The sequence below is a fragment of the Antechinus flavipes genome, chromosome 2 (assembly GCF_016432865.1).
Source record: "Antechinus flavipes isolate AdamAnt ecotype Samford, QLD, Australia chromosome 2, AdamAnt_v2, whole genome shotgun sequence".
Taxonomy (NCBI): Eukaryota; Metazoa; Chordata; class Mammalia; order Dasyuromorphia; family Dasyuridae; genus Antechinus; species Antechinus flavipes.
The window spans coordinates 685713793-685731468 of NC_067399.1; the positions used below are offsets into that span (position 1 = coordinate 685713793).

General features: G+C 38.5%; 1 protein-coding gene across 20 annotated transcripts in view; it reads right to left on the reverse strand.

Moving 5' to 3' along the window:
• Positions 1 to 5591: 5591 nt before the first annotated feature.
• Positions 5592 to 17676, reverse strand: part of LOC127552244 (zinc finger protein 420-like) — a 270922-nt gene continuing 258837 nt past the window's right edge. For 10 of the 20 annotated variants that reach the window (XM_051982825.1, XM_051982829.1, XM_051982827.1 and 7 more), the window contains 4 exons: positions 15985 to 16169; positions 13315 to 13441; positions 12223 to 12318; positions 5592 to 8690 (listed from right to left, as the gene is read on the reverse strand). In XM_051982825.1, the coding sequence (XP_051838785.1) occupies positions 6688 to 8690; positions 12223 to 12318; positions 13315 to 13441; positions 15985 to 16169 (2411 nt within the window). In that variant the 3' untranslated portion in view covers positions 5592 to 6687. The remainder of the gene's footprint in view (positions 8691 to 12222; positions 12319 to 13314; positions 13442 to 15984; positions 16170 to 17676) is intronic. The other 10 variants (XM_051982819.1, XM_051982816.1, XM_051982818.1 and 7 more) reach the window with 2 other exon arrangements.

A 17676-nucleotide genomic window follows, 5' to 3' on the forward strand; every position in this document is an offset into this window, starting at 1 on the left:
CCCATTTCACAAGGCTTTCTTGGAAAATTGCATAAAGAATCTTAACAGAGAATTAGCAGAAAAATGGGGAAATGAAATGAGATCAATGCAAGGAGGAATGGAAAAATCATGTAATGCCCTACAAAAGAGATCTGAAAAAGACACCAATTCATTAAAAAACAAAATTTGTGAAATGGACAAAAAAGGTAATGAACAAAAACATTGAATTGGCCAATTACAAAAAGAGTTAAAAAAGGTAATTGAAGAAAATAATATACTAAAAGTTAGAATTGAACAAATGGAAGTGAATTACTCAATAACACTTCAAGAATCAGTCAAACAAAAACAAAAAAATGAAAAAATAGAAGAAAATATGAAATATTTCCTAGGAAAAACAAATGACCTGGAAAATAGATCTAGGAGAGACAATCTAAGGATCATTGATGTCCCTGAAAGCCATGATGAACAAAAGAACGAAGACCTAAAACAAAAGAACTATCTTACAGAAAATCATAAAAGAAAACTGTCCTGATATTTTAGAATCAGAAGGTAAAATATCTATCAAAAGAATTCATTGATTACCTGAAAGAGACCCTAAAATTAAATCCCCAAAGAATATTGTGGCTAAATTTCAGAATTATAGCACCAAGGAAAAGATAGTGCAAGCAACCTGGAAGAAACAATTTAAATACCAGAAGCCACAGTTGGGATCACCCAAAACCCAGCAACTTCTAGAATTGAAGGGCCTGGAATCAGATATTTCCTGAAGGGCAAAGGAAATTGAATTGCACCCCAGGACAAGCTATCCAGCTAAAATGAACATTACTTTTCTAGGAAGAAGGACATTCAGTGACATCAGTAAATTTCACTATTTTTAATGAAAACACCAGAACTCAACAAAAATTTAATCTTCAAACACTGAACTCAAGAGAAGCATAAAAAGTAAAAAGGAAAGAACTCTTGAGAATAATATTTCTCTTATAAGTATACTTACAAAATTGGGGTATAATTTGATTTAATTTTGATAATATGAAAAAGAAACTAGAGGTAGAAAGGGACTAGACATGGTTTGAGATTTTGGGGATGGGGTAAATGTTAATAATTCTGGCTGTTTATTAGGATAATTCAATTTCATCTTACTTGGATCAGATTTCTCTGTGAGGCCATAACAGCCACCTTGTTTTCTTCCAAGTACATCTAGGAAAGATTTGCTGACTTGGCATAGAGTTGGAAGTTTTGAAACTATGTTTTTTTGTTTTTAATTGCTGTTTTTATTTGTAAGTATCCGTGGTATATTTGATTGAATAACTAAGGAATATCCTGATTCTTCCTCCATTTAAGGAAAAAAACTAAAGGTGGAAAATACTGGAAAAAGATGAAAATGGAGGCAAAATAAGGAAAATTAAATCTCATGAAGAGGCAAAGAAAATCTATTATAATGATGAGGTTTAGATTTAGGGAACCAAAATGAAATTAGGGTTTCTGATGGTCAAGGAGTTAAATGATAAGGTCTAGTGGCAGGTTGGGGGTTCATGGAATCAAATGGAGAGGTTTTGCTCCTTTGCAACCCCTTGGGATTTGGCACAAAGGTAAGGAGTGTTGGAGACTCCCTTCTGGCAGTGCAGAGATTCTCTGTAAAGGATTTTTACAGACCTGAAAACCTAGACTGATAAAAGAGGGTTATTATAGGAATTGGAAGTAAGATTAGAAATCCTGACAGAGAGGCATAAAGTCTGGTTAGGGAAATAGGTGAGGATAAAGAGAGGATAACAGTGGAAAAGAATATTATTCGAGCAGGCAGATCTATAGAAAATGAACTTTTGCACTGAGAATGCAATTCTCAGTGGACAGAAAGTTCTGGCAGCAAAGGGAGGTGCCAAGGTCCATCTGCAAAGACCTTAGTAGCTCATTATATTGGTTGTCTTGGTGGGGGTTGGGAAACCTGAGCAGATCAGAACCAGAAGGGTCTGGGCAACCAGAACAAGTCAGAATGAAGGCTGGGACAACCTGAGCAGATCAGAACCAGTGGAGGCTGGGAGAGCCCAAATTGGCTCAGATCCAGTGGAGGCTTGACATCTCCTATTGGAATTCAAAGGGATGCTTTTGAAGGATTTGTGAATCAAAGGCCCTGGCAAGGCAACTTTATCTGGGGAGGATATACCTCAGCCAGGAGGGGCTGAAAATCTGAAAGGAATTACAGATCAATAGGAAATATAGTTTCTTAAAGGGACCACAACCTGCTTCAATAATAGAGGGAAAGAAGAGAGGAGGCTGAGCTTTGTGTGAATCTTACTCACATCAAACATATTTGGTTTCACAGAGAAACTTGTCTCGCCTTATAGGGAAGTGGGAGGGAAAAGGGGGAATGAAAAGGCAAGACTAATAGAAGGGGAAACAGAAATATTAGGGGAAAGTTGTAAAAGGGGGGGAAGGGTTCTAAAGGGGGAGGACAGTTTGAGGGAGGTGGTCATTAAAAGCAAAATACTGAGGAGGGGAGGAGGGAAGGGGGAAAGGAAAGAAAAAAGCATAACTTAGGGTAAATAAGATGGCATGAAATACTGAATTAGTTATTTTAACAGTGAATGTTAATGGGATGAACTCTCCAATAAAACAGAAAGGAATAGCAGCTTGGATTAAAAGCCAGAATCCTACAATATGTTGTTTACAAGAAACACATTTAAAATATAGCGATACATAGAAAGTGAAGATAAAGGGCTGAAGTAGAATCTATTATGCTTCAGATGAAGTAAAAAAAAGGAGGGATAGCAATTCTGATCTCAGATCAAGTAAAAGCAAAGATAGATCTAATGAAAAGAGATAAGGAAGGAAACTATCTTGCTAAAGGGTACCACAGATAATGAAGCCATATCAGTACTAAACATATTTGCACCAACTGGTATAGCACCCAAATTCCTAGAGAAGAAGTCAAGATAGATGCAAGGAAAAGACAGTAAAACTATACTATTGGGAGCCAACCTTGCTCTCTCAGAACTAGATAAATTAAACCACAAAATAAATAAGAAAGAAATTAAGGAGATACACAAAGTGATGAGGTTAGGATTCTTGGTTGTCAGAGAGTTTGGCACAGGGTAGGGAGTTGTGGAAACCCCTTCTGGCAGTGCACAATTTTATAAAGGAATTATGAACCCAAAAAACTAGACTGGTAAAAGAAGTTTATTATTGGCATTGGGAAGTCAGCTTTTGCTATGCATGAATAGAAAGACTGAATTCCTTGGTGGCAAGGTCCCGACAGCAAAGTAAAGTTTCTAGTGGAGGAGTCCCAAAAGAGGAATAAAGTCTTCTTAGGGAAATAGGTGAAAAAGATAAAGAGAGGCTAATGCTGAAAGAGAAAATCATTTCAGCAGGCAAAGGGTTGCTGCTATGTCAGGGCGAGAGATTCCTTGGCATGGCATATTAGGCCCTCAGCAAGCACTGAGTCCCATGTTGGCTTATTTTTAATTGAGGCCTTGGCTACTTGATCTTGATGGGGGCTGGGTGCAGCTTGAGCTGGAATAAGAATAGAGAATCTTGGAATTGAATGAGTGTCTAAGGAATAATCTATAGCGCTTAATCAATAGTGAGTGTCATCAATGGGGGGAGGTGTGCCTCTCTCTCAAGATAACAGAATGAAGCTGTTTATCCTATTTCCCTGGTGGGAGTGGGAGGGAGGTCTTTTACAGAGGCCAGGATTGAAAGAGACTTTCTCCTTGAAGGAGTTTTAGAGAGAGAGAGTTTTGGGTTCCTTCTCATCATACCCCATTCATCAAAAGGAGGAACTATATGAGGGGAAAAAAGAAAGACCACAGGAAGAAAGGGGTACGGATGAGAGCATGAGAATCTAGGCAAGGCAGAAGGGAAGAGGGAGAGTGAGGAGAGAGCAATACTTACGGTGAAAGGGAAGAAAAATGGAGGAAATCCAAAAACCAATGAACTGGACTGGCTAAAGGGCAAGAGAACAAGAAGAATCTACAAGAGAATTTAAAGGGAAAGGGGGAATGAAGAAATGTAGACGGAGATGAAAGCAGAAGAGATGAACTACTCTCTGAGGAAAGTAGAAGTGAAAGATTTATTTATGGCATCTTCTAAATACGAAACGTTTACAAAACGGCCAGGGCAAGGGAATAGAAATCTTAGGATCTGCCATGGCAAACGTCTTGAAAGAAAAGGAAAAAAAAAAAAAAAAAGAAACAATAGTGAGGGACTGGAAATACTCAAAAAGAAAAGGGCAGCCTAGAAGAAGTGAAGTAAAAAACAAGAATATTCAAAAAATTGGCCCCTTGCTGAAATAACATGCATTTTGTTCTAAGACAGGAAGCACACAGACACCCTAAGAACCATGGATCTCCCAGAAACACATACTTGGAGGGGAAATGGACTCAAGGATGAAGAAAACAATTCAAGAGAACTGGGCAGAACTTGTAAACAGAGAAAAACTGAAATTACAAAGGAAAGAATTCAGAGATCCCCTACACAAAAACAAAACAAAAAACCTCATGGTTTCTGACTCCAAAGGCAGTAGCAGTTACATTGAACAATTCAATTTAAAAGCACAAAGTCCTACAAATCATGAGAAGAAAGATCTTCTCATACAAGGGATCTGGCTGACTTCTATAGGCTGATCTCTCCTAGTGTTCTCTACCAATTTCATTTTCCTGCTTATTTTAATGCCTTTACATTTCTTCACAAATCTGGCAAGAAGCAATCAAATTTTTCTACAAAACCCTTTGCATATTCATTACTTACATAAGATTTCCCTCCAGGATGGATTTTCTGACGTCCAAAAAGACTTCTCACATTCAAGAGTAATATATAATAAGTATTAAGGTTTTTCCTCAGTTTGGATTCGATAGCTCTCTAAAAAACAAAATTGGCGAAATGGAAAAAAATTCCACAGAACAAAAGAACTCAATGGGACAATTAGAAAAAGATTTTTAAAAAGTGAGTGAAGAAAATACTTCACTGAAAATCAGAATTGAACAATTGGAATTGAATGACTCGAGGAGACAAGAAGAATCAGTCAAACAAATCCAAAAAAATCAAACAATGGAAAAGAATGTGAAATACCTTCTGGGGAAGACTACAGACCTGGAAAACAGATCCAGTAGAGACAATCTGAGAATCATTGGACTCCATGAAAAACATGTTGGAAAAAAAAAGAGTCTGGACACTATTTTCCAGGAAATTATCACAGTTTGGATTTGAAAATCCTTTTGTGTAAAAAGCCTTTCCACATTGGTTACATTCATAAGGTTTCTCTCCAGTGTGGATTCTCTCATGTCTAATAAGAATTCCCTTTTATCTAAAACACTTTCCACACTGGTTACATTCATAAGGTTTCTTGTCAGTTTGACTTTTCTCTTGTGTAACACAGATTTCTCTCCAAGTAAAGTCACAGGGACTTATGGATGGTGGCCTGTGAGGTTCTACCACAGAAAGGCTTTTCTTCTCAGTAGTGTCCTTCATTTCAACTCTGAACCCTTGCTCTGAAAAAACAACCTACAACAAACAGTCAAATAGACACTATACACACATATATATATTCATATCCCTTTCCCTCCATCAAATGAACACAAATTGTTATTTTTTGTTTGCAAAGCCAAAAGAGAAAAATCTTATTTCTTTTTTTTAATGAAACCTTTATTTTCAAAATATATGCATAGATCATTGTCAACATTCACCCTTGCAATACCTTGTTTTCCAAATTGTTTCTCCCTTCCTTCCCCAATCCCCTCCTTTATATAGCAAGTAATCCAATGTATGTTAAAACATGTACCATTCTTCTATACATACTTACACAACTTTTATGCTGTGGAAGAAAAATCTGATGAAAAAGGGGGAAAAAAGGAGAAAGAAAACCAATGCAAGCAAACTACCAAAAAAAAAAAAAAGGTGAAATACTAGGTTATGATGCTTTCTTAATCTCCACAGCCCTCTCTCCACTACAGAAAAGGCAGCTACAAACATTTTTGCTTATGTGGAAGGCCTTTTCCCTTCTTTATAATCTCTTTGGGATACAAGTTCAGTGGAGACACTGCTGGATCAAAGGTTACGCACACTGTGATAGCCCTTTGGGCATAGTTCCATATTGCTTTCCAGAATGACTGGATCAATTCACGACTCTACCAACAATGTATTAGTGTCCCAATTTTCCCACGATTCCCTTCAACATACGTCATTATCTTTCCTTGCGTGTGGTTCAGAAATGGTGAGGGTTCACTATTTAATAAAAAAAGCTGGAAAGATCTCTAGAAGCAAAGCAAAGTTTTTATACATTCTCACGAGAAAAAAACCCATGGTTACTGACTCCAAAGACAGTACCTATATTGTTGAACAATTCAATGCAGAAGCACAAAACAATACAAGTCATGAGAAGAAAGACCTTCTCATATAAAGGATCTGGCTGACTTCTGCAGGCTGTTCTGTCCCAGTGCTCTCTACCAAATTCATTTTCCTCCTTATTTTAATGCCTTTACATTTCTTCACAAAGCTGGCAAGAACCAATCAGATTTTTCTTCAAAACTCTTTCCATATTCATTACTTACATAAAATTTTCCTCCAGTGTGGATTTTCTGATGTCCATAAAGACTTCTCCGGAATCTAAAAGTTTCCACATTGGTTACATTCATAAGGATTTTCAAAAGTGCAGATGCTCTTATGGAGAATAAGATAGTCCTTTAGTATAAAAGCCTTTCCACAGCGGTTACATTCCTAAGGTTTCTCCCCAGTGTGTATTCTCTCATGTGTAATAAGATTTTTCTTGCGGCTAAAACCCTTTCCACACTGGATACATTCATAAGGTTTCTCTCCAGTGTGGATTCTCTGATGTTCAGTAAGATGTCCCTTCCTTCTAAACCCCTTTCCACACTGGTTACATTCATAAGGTTTCTCTCCAGTGTGGATTCTCTGATGTACAGTAAGCTCTCCTTTTCCTCTAAAACCTTTTCCACACTGGTTACATTCAAAAGGTTTCTCTCCAGAGTGGATTCTCTGATGTTCAGTAAGAGATGCCCTTTGTCTAAAAGCCTTTCCACACTGCTTACATTCATAAGATTTCTCTCCAGTGTGGATTCTCTGATGTTCAGTAAGATATCGTTTCCTTCTAAAAGCCGTTCCACACTGGTTACATTCATAAGGTTTCTCTCCAGTATGGATTCTCTCATGTATATTAAGATATCCCTTGTCTTTAAAAGCCTTTCCACACTGGTTACACTCATAAGGTTTCTCTCCAGTATGGATTCTCTCATGTATATTAAGATATGCTTTGCTGGCAAAACCCTTTCCACACTGGTTACATACATAAGGTTTCTCTCCAGTGTGGGTTCTCTGATGTGTAATAAAATCTTCCTCGCTTCTAAAAGCCTTTCCACATTGCTTACAATCATGACATTTCTCCCCAGTGTGGATTCTCTGATGTATAATAAGATGGCCCTTTTGTGTAAAAGCCTTCCCACACTGGTTACATTCATAAGGTTTCTCTCCAGTGTGGATTCTGTCATGTATAATAAGATATCCCTTACTGCTAAAAGCCTTTCCACACTGGTTACATTCATAAGGTTTCTCTCTAGTGTGGATTCTCTCATGTCTAATAAGTTCGCTCTTGGTTCTAAAAGCCTTTCCACAGTGGTTACACTCATAAGATTTCTCTCCAGTGTGGATTCTGTGATGTTCAGTAAGCTTTCCCTTGCTTCTAAAAGCCTTTTCACAGTGGTTACATTCATAAGGTTTCTCTCCATTATGGATTCTCTGATGTTCAATAACATTACTCTTGTTTCTAAAAGCCTTTCCACAGTGGTTACATTCATAAGGTTTCTCTCCAGTGTGGATTCTCTGATGTTCAGTAAGATGTGACTTCCTTGTAAAAGCCTTTCCACAGTATTTACATTCATAAGGTTTCTCTCCAGTGTGGATTCTCTGATGCGCAGTAAGATGTGCCTTCCTTGTAAAAGCCTTTCCACAGTATTTACATTCATAAGGTTTCTCTCCAGTGTGGATTCTCTGATGCGCAATAAGATGTTCCTTGCTTCTAAAAGTCTTTGCACAGTGGTTACATTCATAACGTTTCTTTCCATTGTGGATTCTCTGATGCGTAATAAGATGTTCCTTGCTTCTAAAAGCCTTTCCACAGTGTTTACATTCATAAGGTTTCTCCCCAGTATGGATTCTCTGATGTTCAATAAGATTTCTCTTGCTTGCAAAAGCCTTTCCACACTGGTTACATTCATAAAATTTCTCTCTAGTGTGGGTTCTCTCATGTCTAATAAGAGGTCCCTTGCTGCTAAAAGCCTTTCCACAGTGGTTACATTCATAAGGTTTCTCTCCAGTGTGGATTCTCTGATGTTCATTAAGATTTCCCTTGGTTGTAAAAGCCTTTCCACACTGGTTACATTCATAAGGTTTCTCTCCAGTGTGGATTCTCTGATGTTCAGTAAGATTTCCCTTGGTTGTAAAAGCCTTTCCACAGTGGTTACAATCATAAGGTTTCTCTCCAGTGTGGATTCTCTCATGTATAATAAGAAATGCATTTTTTCTAAAAGTCTTTCCACATTGGTTACATTCATAACATTTCTTGTCAGTTTGACTTTTCTCTTGTGTAATACCGATTTCTCTCCAAGTGAATTGACATAGACGTATGGATGGTGGCCTCTGAGGTTCTCCCACAGAAAGGCTTATCTCCTCAGTAGGGTCTTTCATTTCAATGCTGACCTCTTGCTCTAAAAAAAACAACCAACAAAAAACAGTCAAATAGACACTATACACACATATATATTAATATCTCCTTCCCTCCATCAAATGAACATAAATTATTTTTTATTGGTAAATTCAAAAGAGAAAAATCTTGTTTCTTTTTTTAACTAAAATTTATTTTCAAATTATATGCATAGATTATTTTCAACATTCAACCTTGCAATCCCTTGTGTTCCAATTTTTTTTCTCACGTTCTTCCCCCACATTCCTCCTCTATATAGCAAGTAATCCAATGGATGTTAAAATATGTACCATTCTTCTATATATACTTCCACAATTTTTATGCTGCACAAGAAAAATCAGATCAAAAAGGGAAAAAATGAGAAACAAAACCAAATGCAAGCAAACTACAAAAAAATAGGTGAAATACTACATTATAATGCTTTCTCAATCCCCATAGTCCTCTCTTTATTACAGAAAAGGCTGCTACAAACATTTTTGCCCATGTAGAAGGCCTTTCCAGATCTTTATAATCTGTTTGGGATACAGGTTCAGTAGAGACACTGCTGGATCAAAGGATAGGCACAGTGTGATAGATCAATTCACAACTCCACCAACAATGTATCAGTGTCTCAGATTTTCCCCATTCCCTTCAACATACATCATTATCTTTCCCTGTTATCTTAGCCAATCTGAAATATCTGGTACCTCAGAGGTGTCTTAATTTACATTTCTCTGAAAAATAGTGATTTAGAGCATTTTTTCATATGACTAGAAATGATTTTTATTTTTTCATCGGAAAATTGTCTGTTCAAATCCTTGAACCATTTATCAATTGGAGAATGGCTTGCATTCTTATAAATTTGAGGCAGTTCCAAGACAAAAGTCTTCAATGGGCAGAATCAATCACTTAAAAATCCAGCAGCTCACATCCCAAGACTGATTTAATTTCTAATGACCTTCATGCACAAATACATTGGATTCTCACAGTCATCCTGGGACAACACAGAAAGAACCTTCATTCTCACTACTTGTACACCTCAGGCCACCATCTCAGAGGGATTGAGTGAATGTGCCTGGAATTCACACCCTGTGTATGGCCAGCCTCTGCCTACAATATTTGACAAATTCTAAATTTTTCCTTTTCTTTTTCAGTGTCTGCACTCTTACATAATCACATTCAATTTTTTTTTCTGACACATTATATGAATAATAACACTGCAGAGTTTTTTTCATGGATGTTCTTATATTATCTGAGGTATATGTGATTTTGTTCTGATGCTTTACTTCTTTGAGATAATCATGGCTTATTTATTTTTAGCAATTTATCATTACATTCCCTGCCACATCCTTTTAACAAACCCAATTTTTTAAAAAATGCAGGAAATCATCCACATCTGAAAATATATAACTCATCTTGAAAACACTGTTAATCATTCTGAGGCATGGAAGGACAGAGCATGCTATTGCAACCTTCCCCTTTAGAAATTGAAAACATCCTCAAAGAACTAAGACAATGATCCAAGGGATTTGATCCAAAAATGTGCCAGTGCTGTGTCAAGTGGTAAATTCTCCCTTGGACAACAAGTATGTGCACATATGCAGCTTAACAAACCTTTCTCAGTGATTTCAAATGACCATGATCAGGAACATGCAGCTTTTGGGCTTCTGGGGTGGTTCCATCAAATCCTGATAACTTCTAAGTGCCACAGAGTCTTCCAGATTGTCAGTTTGACAACAAACTGTTTCCAGAATTCCAGGAAGGTTGGACATTCATGAACAAAGGGCCTCGGGCCTGCAAAGGCCCTCAGTGGCTCTCTCCCTGCACCAGAGCAGTTCCCTCATTGCTGGGTTTCCTAGTGATCACATCTCATGAAACCTGTAATCACCAGATCATGATAGTCCCTGGTTCTGCACTCTTGCCCCAGTGCTGGCAGCCTACTTGAAAACCAGTCACTAGGAATCCCCAGTAGAGGCCATCCTGAAATCCCCATGCGAGGCCATAACCCTTCCACAAAAAGAACCCTAAAGACCCACTCATGGACATACTGAGGTGGTCTTTTAATCGGAACTTATCCTTTGTTTACATTTCTCTTCTTCCATATGGCAGTCTCTCAAAGGATTTGGTTGGCAATGTGGGTTAAATGTCCAGTAGTGTCAGTGAGTTAAGCTACTTTACCAGTGGTAAAACAAAACAAAACAAACAAAAACTGAAGATATTCTATCCTTTAAAATGATCGTTTTGTGAATTAAACATTATTAAACAAACATGAAAACAACATAATGTAATATCTGAAATTGGCCTTTCAGTACCTTTGCTATTATTATTGTGATACTTGTCATGACCTGTTGGAATCCTGATGTTAACTCAACTTGAAACAAGGTGGTAACTCAAGAGAGATATTAGAATCCTAGTGTTAACTCAGGGGAATTGATACAATGCTTGTGTTCACACCTTTAGAGAGCTCATATAAGCAAGAAGTATTTAAGTACTCAATGGAGTTCACACGTTTGGGAGATTTCAGGGTTTAGTATGAGATATCCGAATTCACACCTCCCTTGAAGCTCTCAGGACCAGAGAGCATGCTGGGAGAAAACCCATAATCCCACTCTCTCACAGGAGATCATATATAACAAATATAAATATAGATCATTTTAATAGTAATTGGCAAGTAATTTCCACTGGTTACCATTTAAAGAAATGACATTGCACATCTAAACGGGACTTTGTTCACCTCTCCTTCCATTGTCCACCTCAAATACATCTGTTTCAGAATCAGAATAGAGCTGAGGGTACAAGGGGAAAAATGTGAACAGGGCCTTCAATCAGCAAGACCTGAGTGTTCATCCCAACTCAGCAACTTGCTAGTCACTTACAAGATCTCTGTCTGCCTCAGTGACTTTATAAAAAGGGCACAAAATAGCATCCAAATCTTAGGCTTCTCATGAGGATAAAATGAGACAACACTGATACACTGCATGACACAGCAGGTGCGGTATAAATGCCAGATATGGCATTTCAGTTTGACCATCATCTCCCCAATTTTACTCTCCTTCTTAAACCATCATTACCTTAATTACTTAGTGATTTAGGGAGGCACTAAATTGATCTAATTTATCTGGTCCAGAGGGTTTCTACAGACTTACTAATGCACTGTCTGCCCCAGCGGTCTGTGACCTCCAGCAGAGCAGGGGAAGTCCCTTGCTCTCTTTATGTTCCTGGGACACAGCCCAGGGCCTGGCTGATAGCAGGCACTTAAAAGTTTGCTGACTTGGAGAAGTTCTAAGAACTGGCTCGTCTGGGACAAGTGCAAACAATGACTTCTTATAGGATCCCACATAATCACTGCAAGGGACCTACATGATCCTAACCCACTCATTTTATAAATGGAAAACTGAGATTCAGTGATTGGCAGAGGAGAATCTGAGAAAGATCTTCCTAAAAAGTATCTGAAAAAGAATTCCAAGGCTGGTCTTTCTCCCCAAACCTGCATTTTCTTCGGGGTAACTCCTAGAAGTCACTAGTACTGCTCACACCCCTGCTGTCACCTCACTCACCTGGAGAGTGGCTCCTCAGGCCTTCTTGGTCCAGCATCCAGGGTACTTGTCTTTGCTTAAAATACGAGATCACGTCTTCTCTGGGAACTGGAAGCCCTGGGCATGGAAATCATGGAGGGATGAAGAGAGAAGGTTGAAATTGAGTTCTTTTTAGGGAATGGGGAGAGGATCCAGAGCTGCTCCATTGAGAGTCAACTCATTCTATTGAAATAGGAGTCAGTGGTCACCCACTAGTGCTTGTAATGCAAGAAATCTTTGATAAAGTTTGTCCCATTACTCTGTTGTACACCTTTTTTGGACAAACAGTCAAATGCTCTTTCCCCCCTCCCCCTTCTGTTGTCCCATTAGGTTCCATTCTGGCAGAGGGTTCTAAGCCCACACCTGCATAAAAAGTGTTATTGGGCCTGAAGTAATATTATGCCATACATGTTTCTATCAGTTCTTTATCTGGATGCAAATCACATTTTTTTTCACTTGTTCTTTTTCATTAATTTGGGTATTTAGAACTATCAAAGTATCTTATTTCCTGGAAGTTTTTTCTTAAACAAAATTTTTGTTAATTGTATTGTAAAGAAAGCATAAGGCACAGCATCTGGCAATCAACATCTGGAAAGAAATGCTGGTTCCCTTCCTTTCCTTTCCCACCACTGGTGCTAGAATGTGAGGGCAATAAGCAGGAAGATCAAGGACAAGTTTCCTGTACTAGAAACAACCGTGGGCTTTGGGCTACAGAGAGATGCTTGCTGCGAATGAATGACATTTGCAGCAATAACTGTGGGAGCAATTTCAGAGCTCTGGTTGACCAGTCTGTGTCCAGGTAGAGGTCAGCCAAAATAAGCTCAGAGTAGTTGCTTGGGTGAGATGCTTCTATACTGGTTTCATCTCTGACTTGAAGCTACCTAGAAGTGGTAAGAGCTTCAGGAGCAACCAAGGACACCCTCAGTTTTCTATCCCACAAGGAAAAGACACACATGAGGACACAGCAGATCATCACTTCCTCCTTCTTAAATGATACATCCCCAACCTTGCACCCCAGGAAATGAAGATACGCCCTTTGATTGCAGATTCAGTTACCCAAGGAAATGTTCTTACCCAGGGACAGCAGGTTCTGGGCATTCTCCAGCATGACTTCCTTGTACAACTCCTTCTGGGGAGGGTCCAAGAGGCCCCACTCCTCCTGGGTGAAGTCCACAGTCACATCCCTGAATGTCACCAACTCCTAAAGCACCAAAATCAGGAGATGAATTTTGAGGTGACTTTCAGCTCTACAAGAATCCAACTAATCCTCTCCAATTTACAAGAGGAAACTCAAGCAGAGAAGGGATTGTCTCAAAGCTGAGGCCATTTCTGAGGGTCAGAGTTGGCTCCTGAAACCATGGGCATCAAGAGTCTTACTGCATTTTCAGAAAAGCATTTTATAGAAGCAGTTGGAAGAAAGCTGAGAAATGTGTTATTATTGAATGCATTTCCTTGTGTAATCAGAAAGAGTTTGTGTTTTATCTGTGAGGTAGATAGATCCTTGGAAAGCAAGAGGGTGATGGGAAGTTTCTTCCTTAGAATAAGTGATTTAAGTAGTGGCTGACCTTCCTTCTCTTCCCTCTGCTCACAATTTATCTCATTCCCAGCCCCTGTGCCAGCAAAGGCTGCCCTGCAACTCCTTCAGATGCTGTGATCCACAGCGGTGGAGGCTCTCAGGGAATTATCTGTCCCCTAACAATTCCTCGATGTTTCTTTGCCACATTCCCCTTGTCCATCAGAGAGAGAGAGAAAGACCTCAGGGAGGTGGGAGATAGAATGAATGTTTCTCCTCCTGTCCTTATTGGCTCTTATATACTCTATTATAATTACATCATTGTAGGTGTCAATCTTGTAGAACTATGTTAAGTACTGAGTACATGTACTGAAGTAGGGAACTCACAGCTAAACTAGGTAACCATTGTCTTACCTATTGCTCTGAGTTAACACCTTGTTTCAATTATGCTTCTCCAGAGTTCTGGCTCATTACAGTTGTATATACTATACATAAAGTAGAGCTAACTATAACTAACTGGTCAGTTTGCTAAATTCCCTTATGCTTCTAGGCTGCCATTCAATGTAACAACCTGTTTGTTATGTTCCTTTAATGGGGTCTTCCCAATTCTTTTCCTGGGTAACCTTTTTGCTCTTTCACCACTATTTCATATTTCCCCCTGCTGGTTCTTATTTTCTCTTCATTTTCTCTATAACCTGTTCTCCTAAATAAGTTACCTTTTGATAAGGAGAATGGCCTTTGTGAACCTGAGACATGTTTGGTTCTAACTAGGAAGGGCTACCCTGACCTCCTCATGGTCTTTGTGTAACCCACATTTCAGCTTTACTTTTCTGGATTTCTTCACTTGTGACCAACTGAGGAAGTTATTGTTCTTTTACACTTTTTTGAGATTGTCATGGATTCTCTTTTTCTCGAGGGAGAACTTCTTCACCCATATGGTAACTTTTCAGTAAAGGAAGGAAGTCCTGATGGAAGACTCATCTCTGATCGATTCCTTAACTCAGAGCCAAGAGAAGATATTGCAAAGCTTTCCTTCACAAGCCTCCCACAGGCCCTGTTTACCAACAGGAAGGGGGCTTAATGAATTCCAAACCTTCTCTTAAAGAGAAAGCTCAGCTACCACCTCATCATTCACTGGCTCTCCTCTTTTGGGACTTTTCTGACTGGGCTCTCCACAAGTCCCTGAATCAAGAGGCTCCTTCCCAGGCAGAACTCTTTCCTTAATTCTTGGATCTCGGAATTTCTTTTGATCATTTTCAAGATGCAGGAATAGAATACTGAAATTCTGGGAGATAACTCTTCCCAAAGAAAGAGAAGAGAGAATAAACAGGAAATAAAAATATACCAAAGTGAAGGACAACCCAGAGGAAATGAAATAAACAACAATTAACAATCAAAAAATCTGCCCTTGCTGAAGGGAAGTGTACTGAAGGGAAATACAGCAGGGATATAGAAAAGCAAAGGATGGGAACTCTCAGGGAAAGATATTGGTTAAAAATAATGGATACCCTCATGAAGGAAATGGCCAAAGAGAACTAGTCGCTTCTGGACAAGAAAATGAAAACGCAATGGAAGGAACCCCTAACTCACCCACAGTGTTCCAAAAACCAAACCCATGGCTACAAACTACCAGGCTGCTAGTAGTCACCTCTGATACAAAATCCTACCAGCCTTGAGGAGAAAGACCTTCTCATACAAGGGATCTGGCTGACTTCTGTGGGCTGATCTGTCCCCAGTGTTCTCTACCAAATTCATTTTCCTGCTTATCTTAATGCCTTTACATTTCTTCACAAATCTGTCAGGAACCAATCAGATTTTTCTACAAAACCCTTTTCATATACATTAATTACATAAGATTTCTTTCCAGAATGGATTTCCTGATGTCCATAAAGACTTCTCTTGCATCTAAAAGCCTTTCCACATTGGATACATTCATAAGGCTTCTCCCCAGTGTGGATCCTCTGATGTACAAGAAGATCTCCCTTGTCTCTAAAAGCCTTTCCACACTGGTTACATTTATAAGGCTTCTCTCCAGTGTGGATTCTCTGATGTACAATAAAAGGTCCCTTGCATCTAAAACCCTTTCCACAATGGTAACATTCATAAGGTTTCTGTCCAGTGTGGATTCTCTGCTGTAAAGTAAGATCTATCTTGCATCTAAAAGCCTTTCCACAGTTACATTTATAAGGTTTCTCTCCATTGTGGGTTGTCTTATGTCTAATAAGAGCTACCTTGCTCCTAAAACCCTTTCCACATTGGTTACATTCATACGGTGTCTTGTCAGTTTGACTTTTCTCTTGTGTAACACAGATTTCTGGCAAAGCGAGGTCACTTATGGATGGTGGCCTGTGAGGTTCAACCACAGAAAGGCTTTTCTCCTCAGTAGTGTTCTTCATTTCAATGCTGATCTCTTGCTCTGAAAAAACAACCAACAACAAACAGTCAAATAGACACTATACACACACATATAATATCCCCTTCCCTCCTTAAAATGAACATAAGTTAAGTCATTTTGTATTGGCAAAGTCAAATGGAAAAATCTTTTTTTTTTTTTACTAAAACTTTATTTTCAAAATATATGCATAGATCATTTTCAACATTCACCCTTGCAATCCCTTGTGTTCCAATTTTTTTATAACCTTTCTTCCCTGACCAATGTATGTTAAAATATGTACCATTCTTCTATATATACTTGCACAATTTTTATGCTGCACAAGAAAAATCAGATCAAAAAGGGAAAAAATTGAGAAACAAAACCAAATTCAAGCATTTGGTGAAATTAAGTGAAGTACTAGGTTGTGATGCTTACTCAATTCTCATAGTCCTCTCACCACTACAGAAAAGTCGGCTACAAACATTTTTGCACACGTGGAAGGCCTTTTTCCCTTCTTTATAATCTCTTTGGGACACAGGTTCAGTAGATACACTGCTGGATCAAAGGGTATGCACATTGTGATAGCTCTTAAGGCACAGTTCCATAATGTTCTCCAGAATGATTGGATCCATTCACAACTCCACCAACAATGTATTACTGTCCCAGTTTTTCCCCATTCCCTTCAACATACGTCATTATCTTTCCCTGTCATCTTAGCCAATCTGAAATATCTGGTACCTCAGCCTTGTTTTAATTTACATTTCTCTGACCAACAGTGTTTTAGAGTATTTTTTCATAGGACTAGAAATGATTTTTATTTTTTCATCTGAAAATTGTCTGTTTAAAGCCTTTGACCATTTATAAATTGAAGAATGGTTTGCATTCCTATAAATTTGAGGCAGTTCCAAGAGAAAAGTCTTCAATGGACAGAATCAATCTCTTAAAAATCCCAATAGCTCACATCCCAAGACTGATTTAATTTCCAATGACCTTGATGCACAAATACATTGGACAACCTGGGACCACACAGAAAGTGCCTTCATTCTCACTGCTTGTACACCTCAGGCCACCAGCTCAGAGTGATTGAGTCACTTGACCCAAATCCCAGCAGCTGTGCCTGGAATTGACATCCTATGAATGGCCAGCCTCTGTCTACAGTTTTTGACAAATTCTAAATTTTTCCTTTTCTCTTTCAGTGTCTGCACTCCGATATACTCCCATTCAATTTTTTTTTTCTGATACATTATTTGAATACTAAGGCTGTTGGTTTTTTCTGGAAGATTTTCCTATTTTTATCTGAGGCACATGTGATTTTGTTCTGATGCTTTACTTCTTGGAGATAATCATGGCTTATTTATTTTTAGAAATTTATCATCACATTGCCCTCCACATTATTTTAACAAACCCAATTTTTTAAAAAAAGCAGGAATTTTTGTTTTTTTTCCTGGGTTATTTTTACCTTCTGAATCCAATTCTCCCTGTGCAACAAGAGACCTGTTCGGTGCAAACATACATTGTACCTAGGATATACTGCAACATATTTAACATA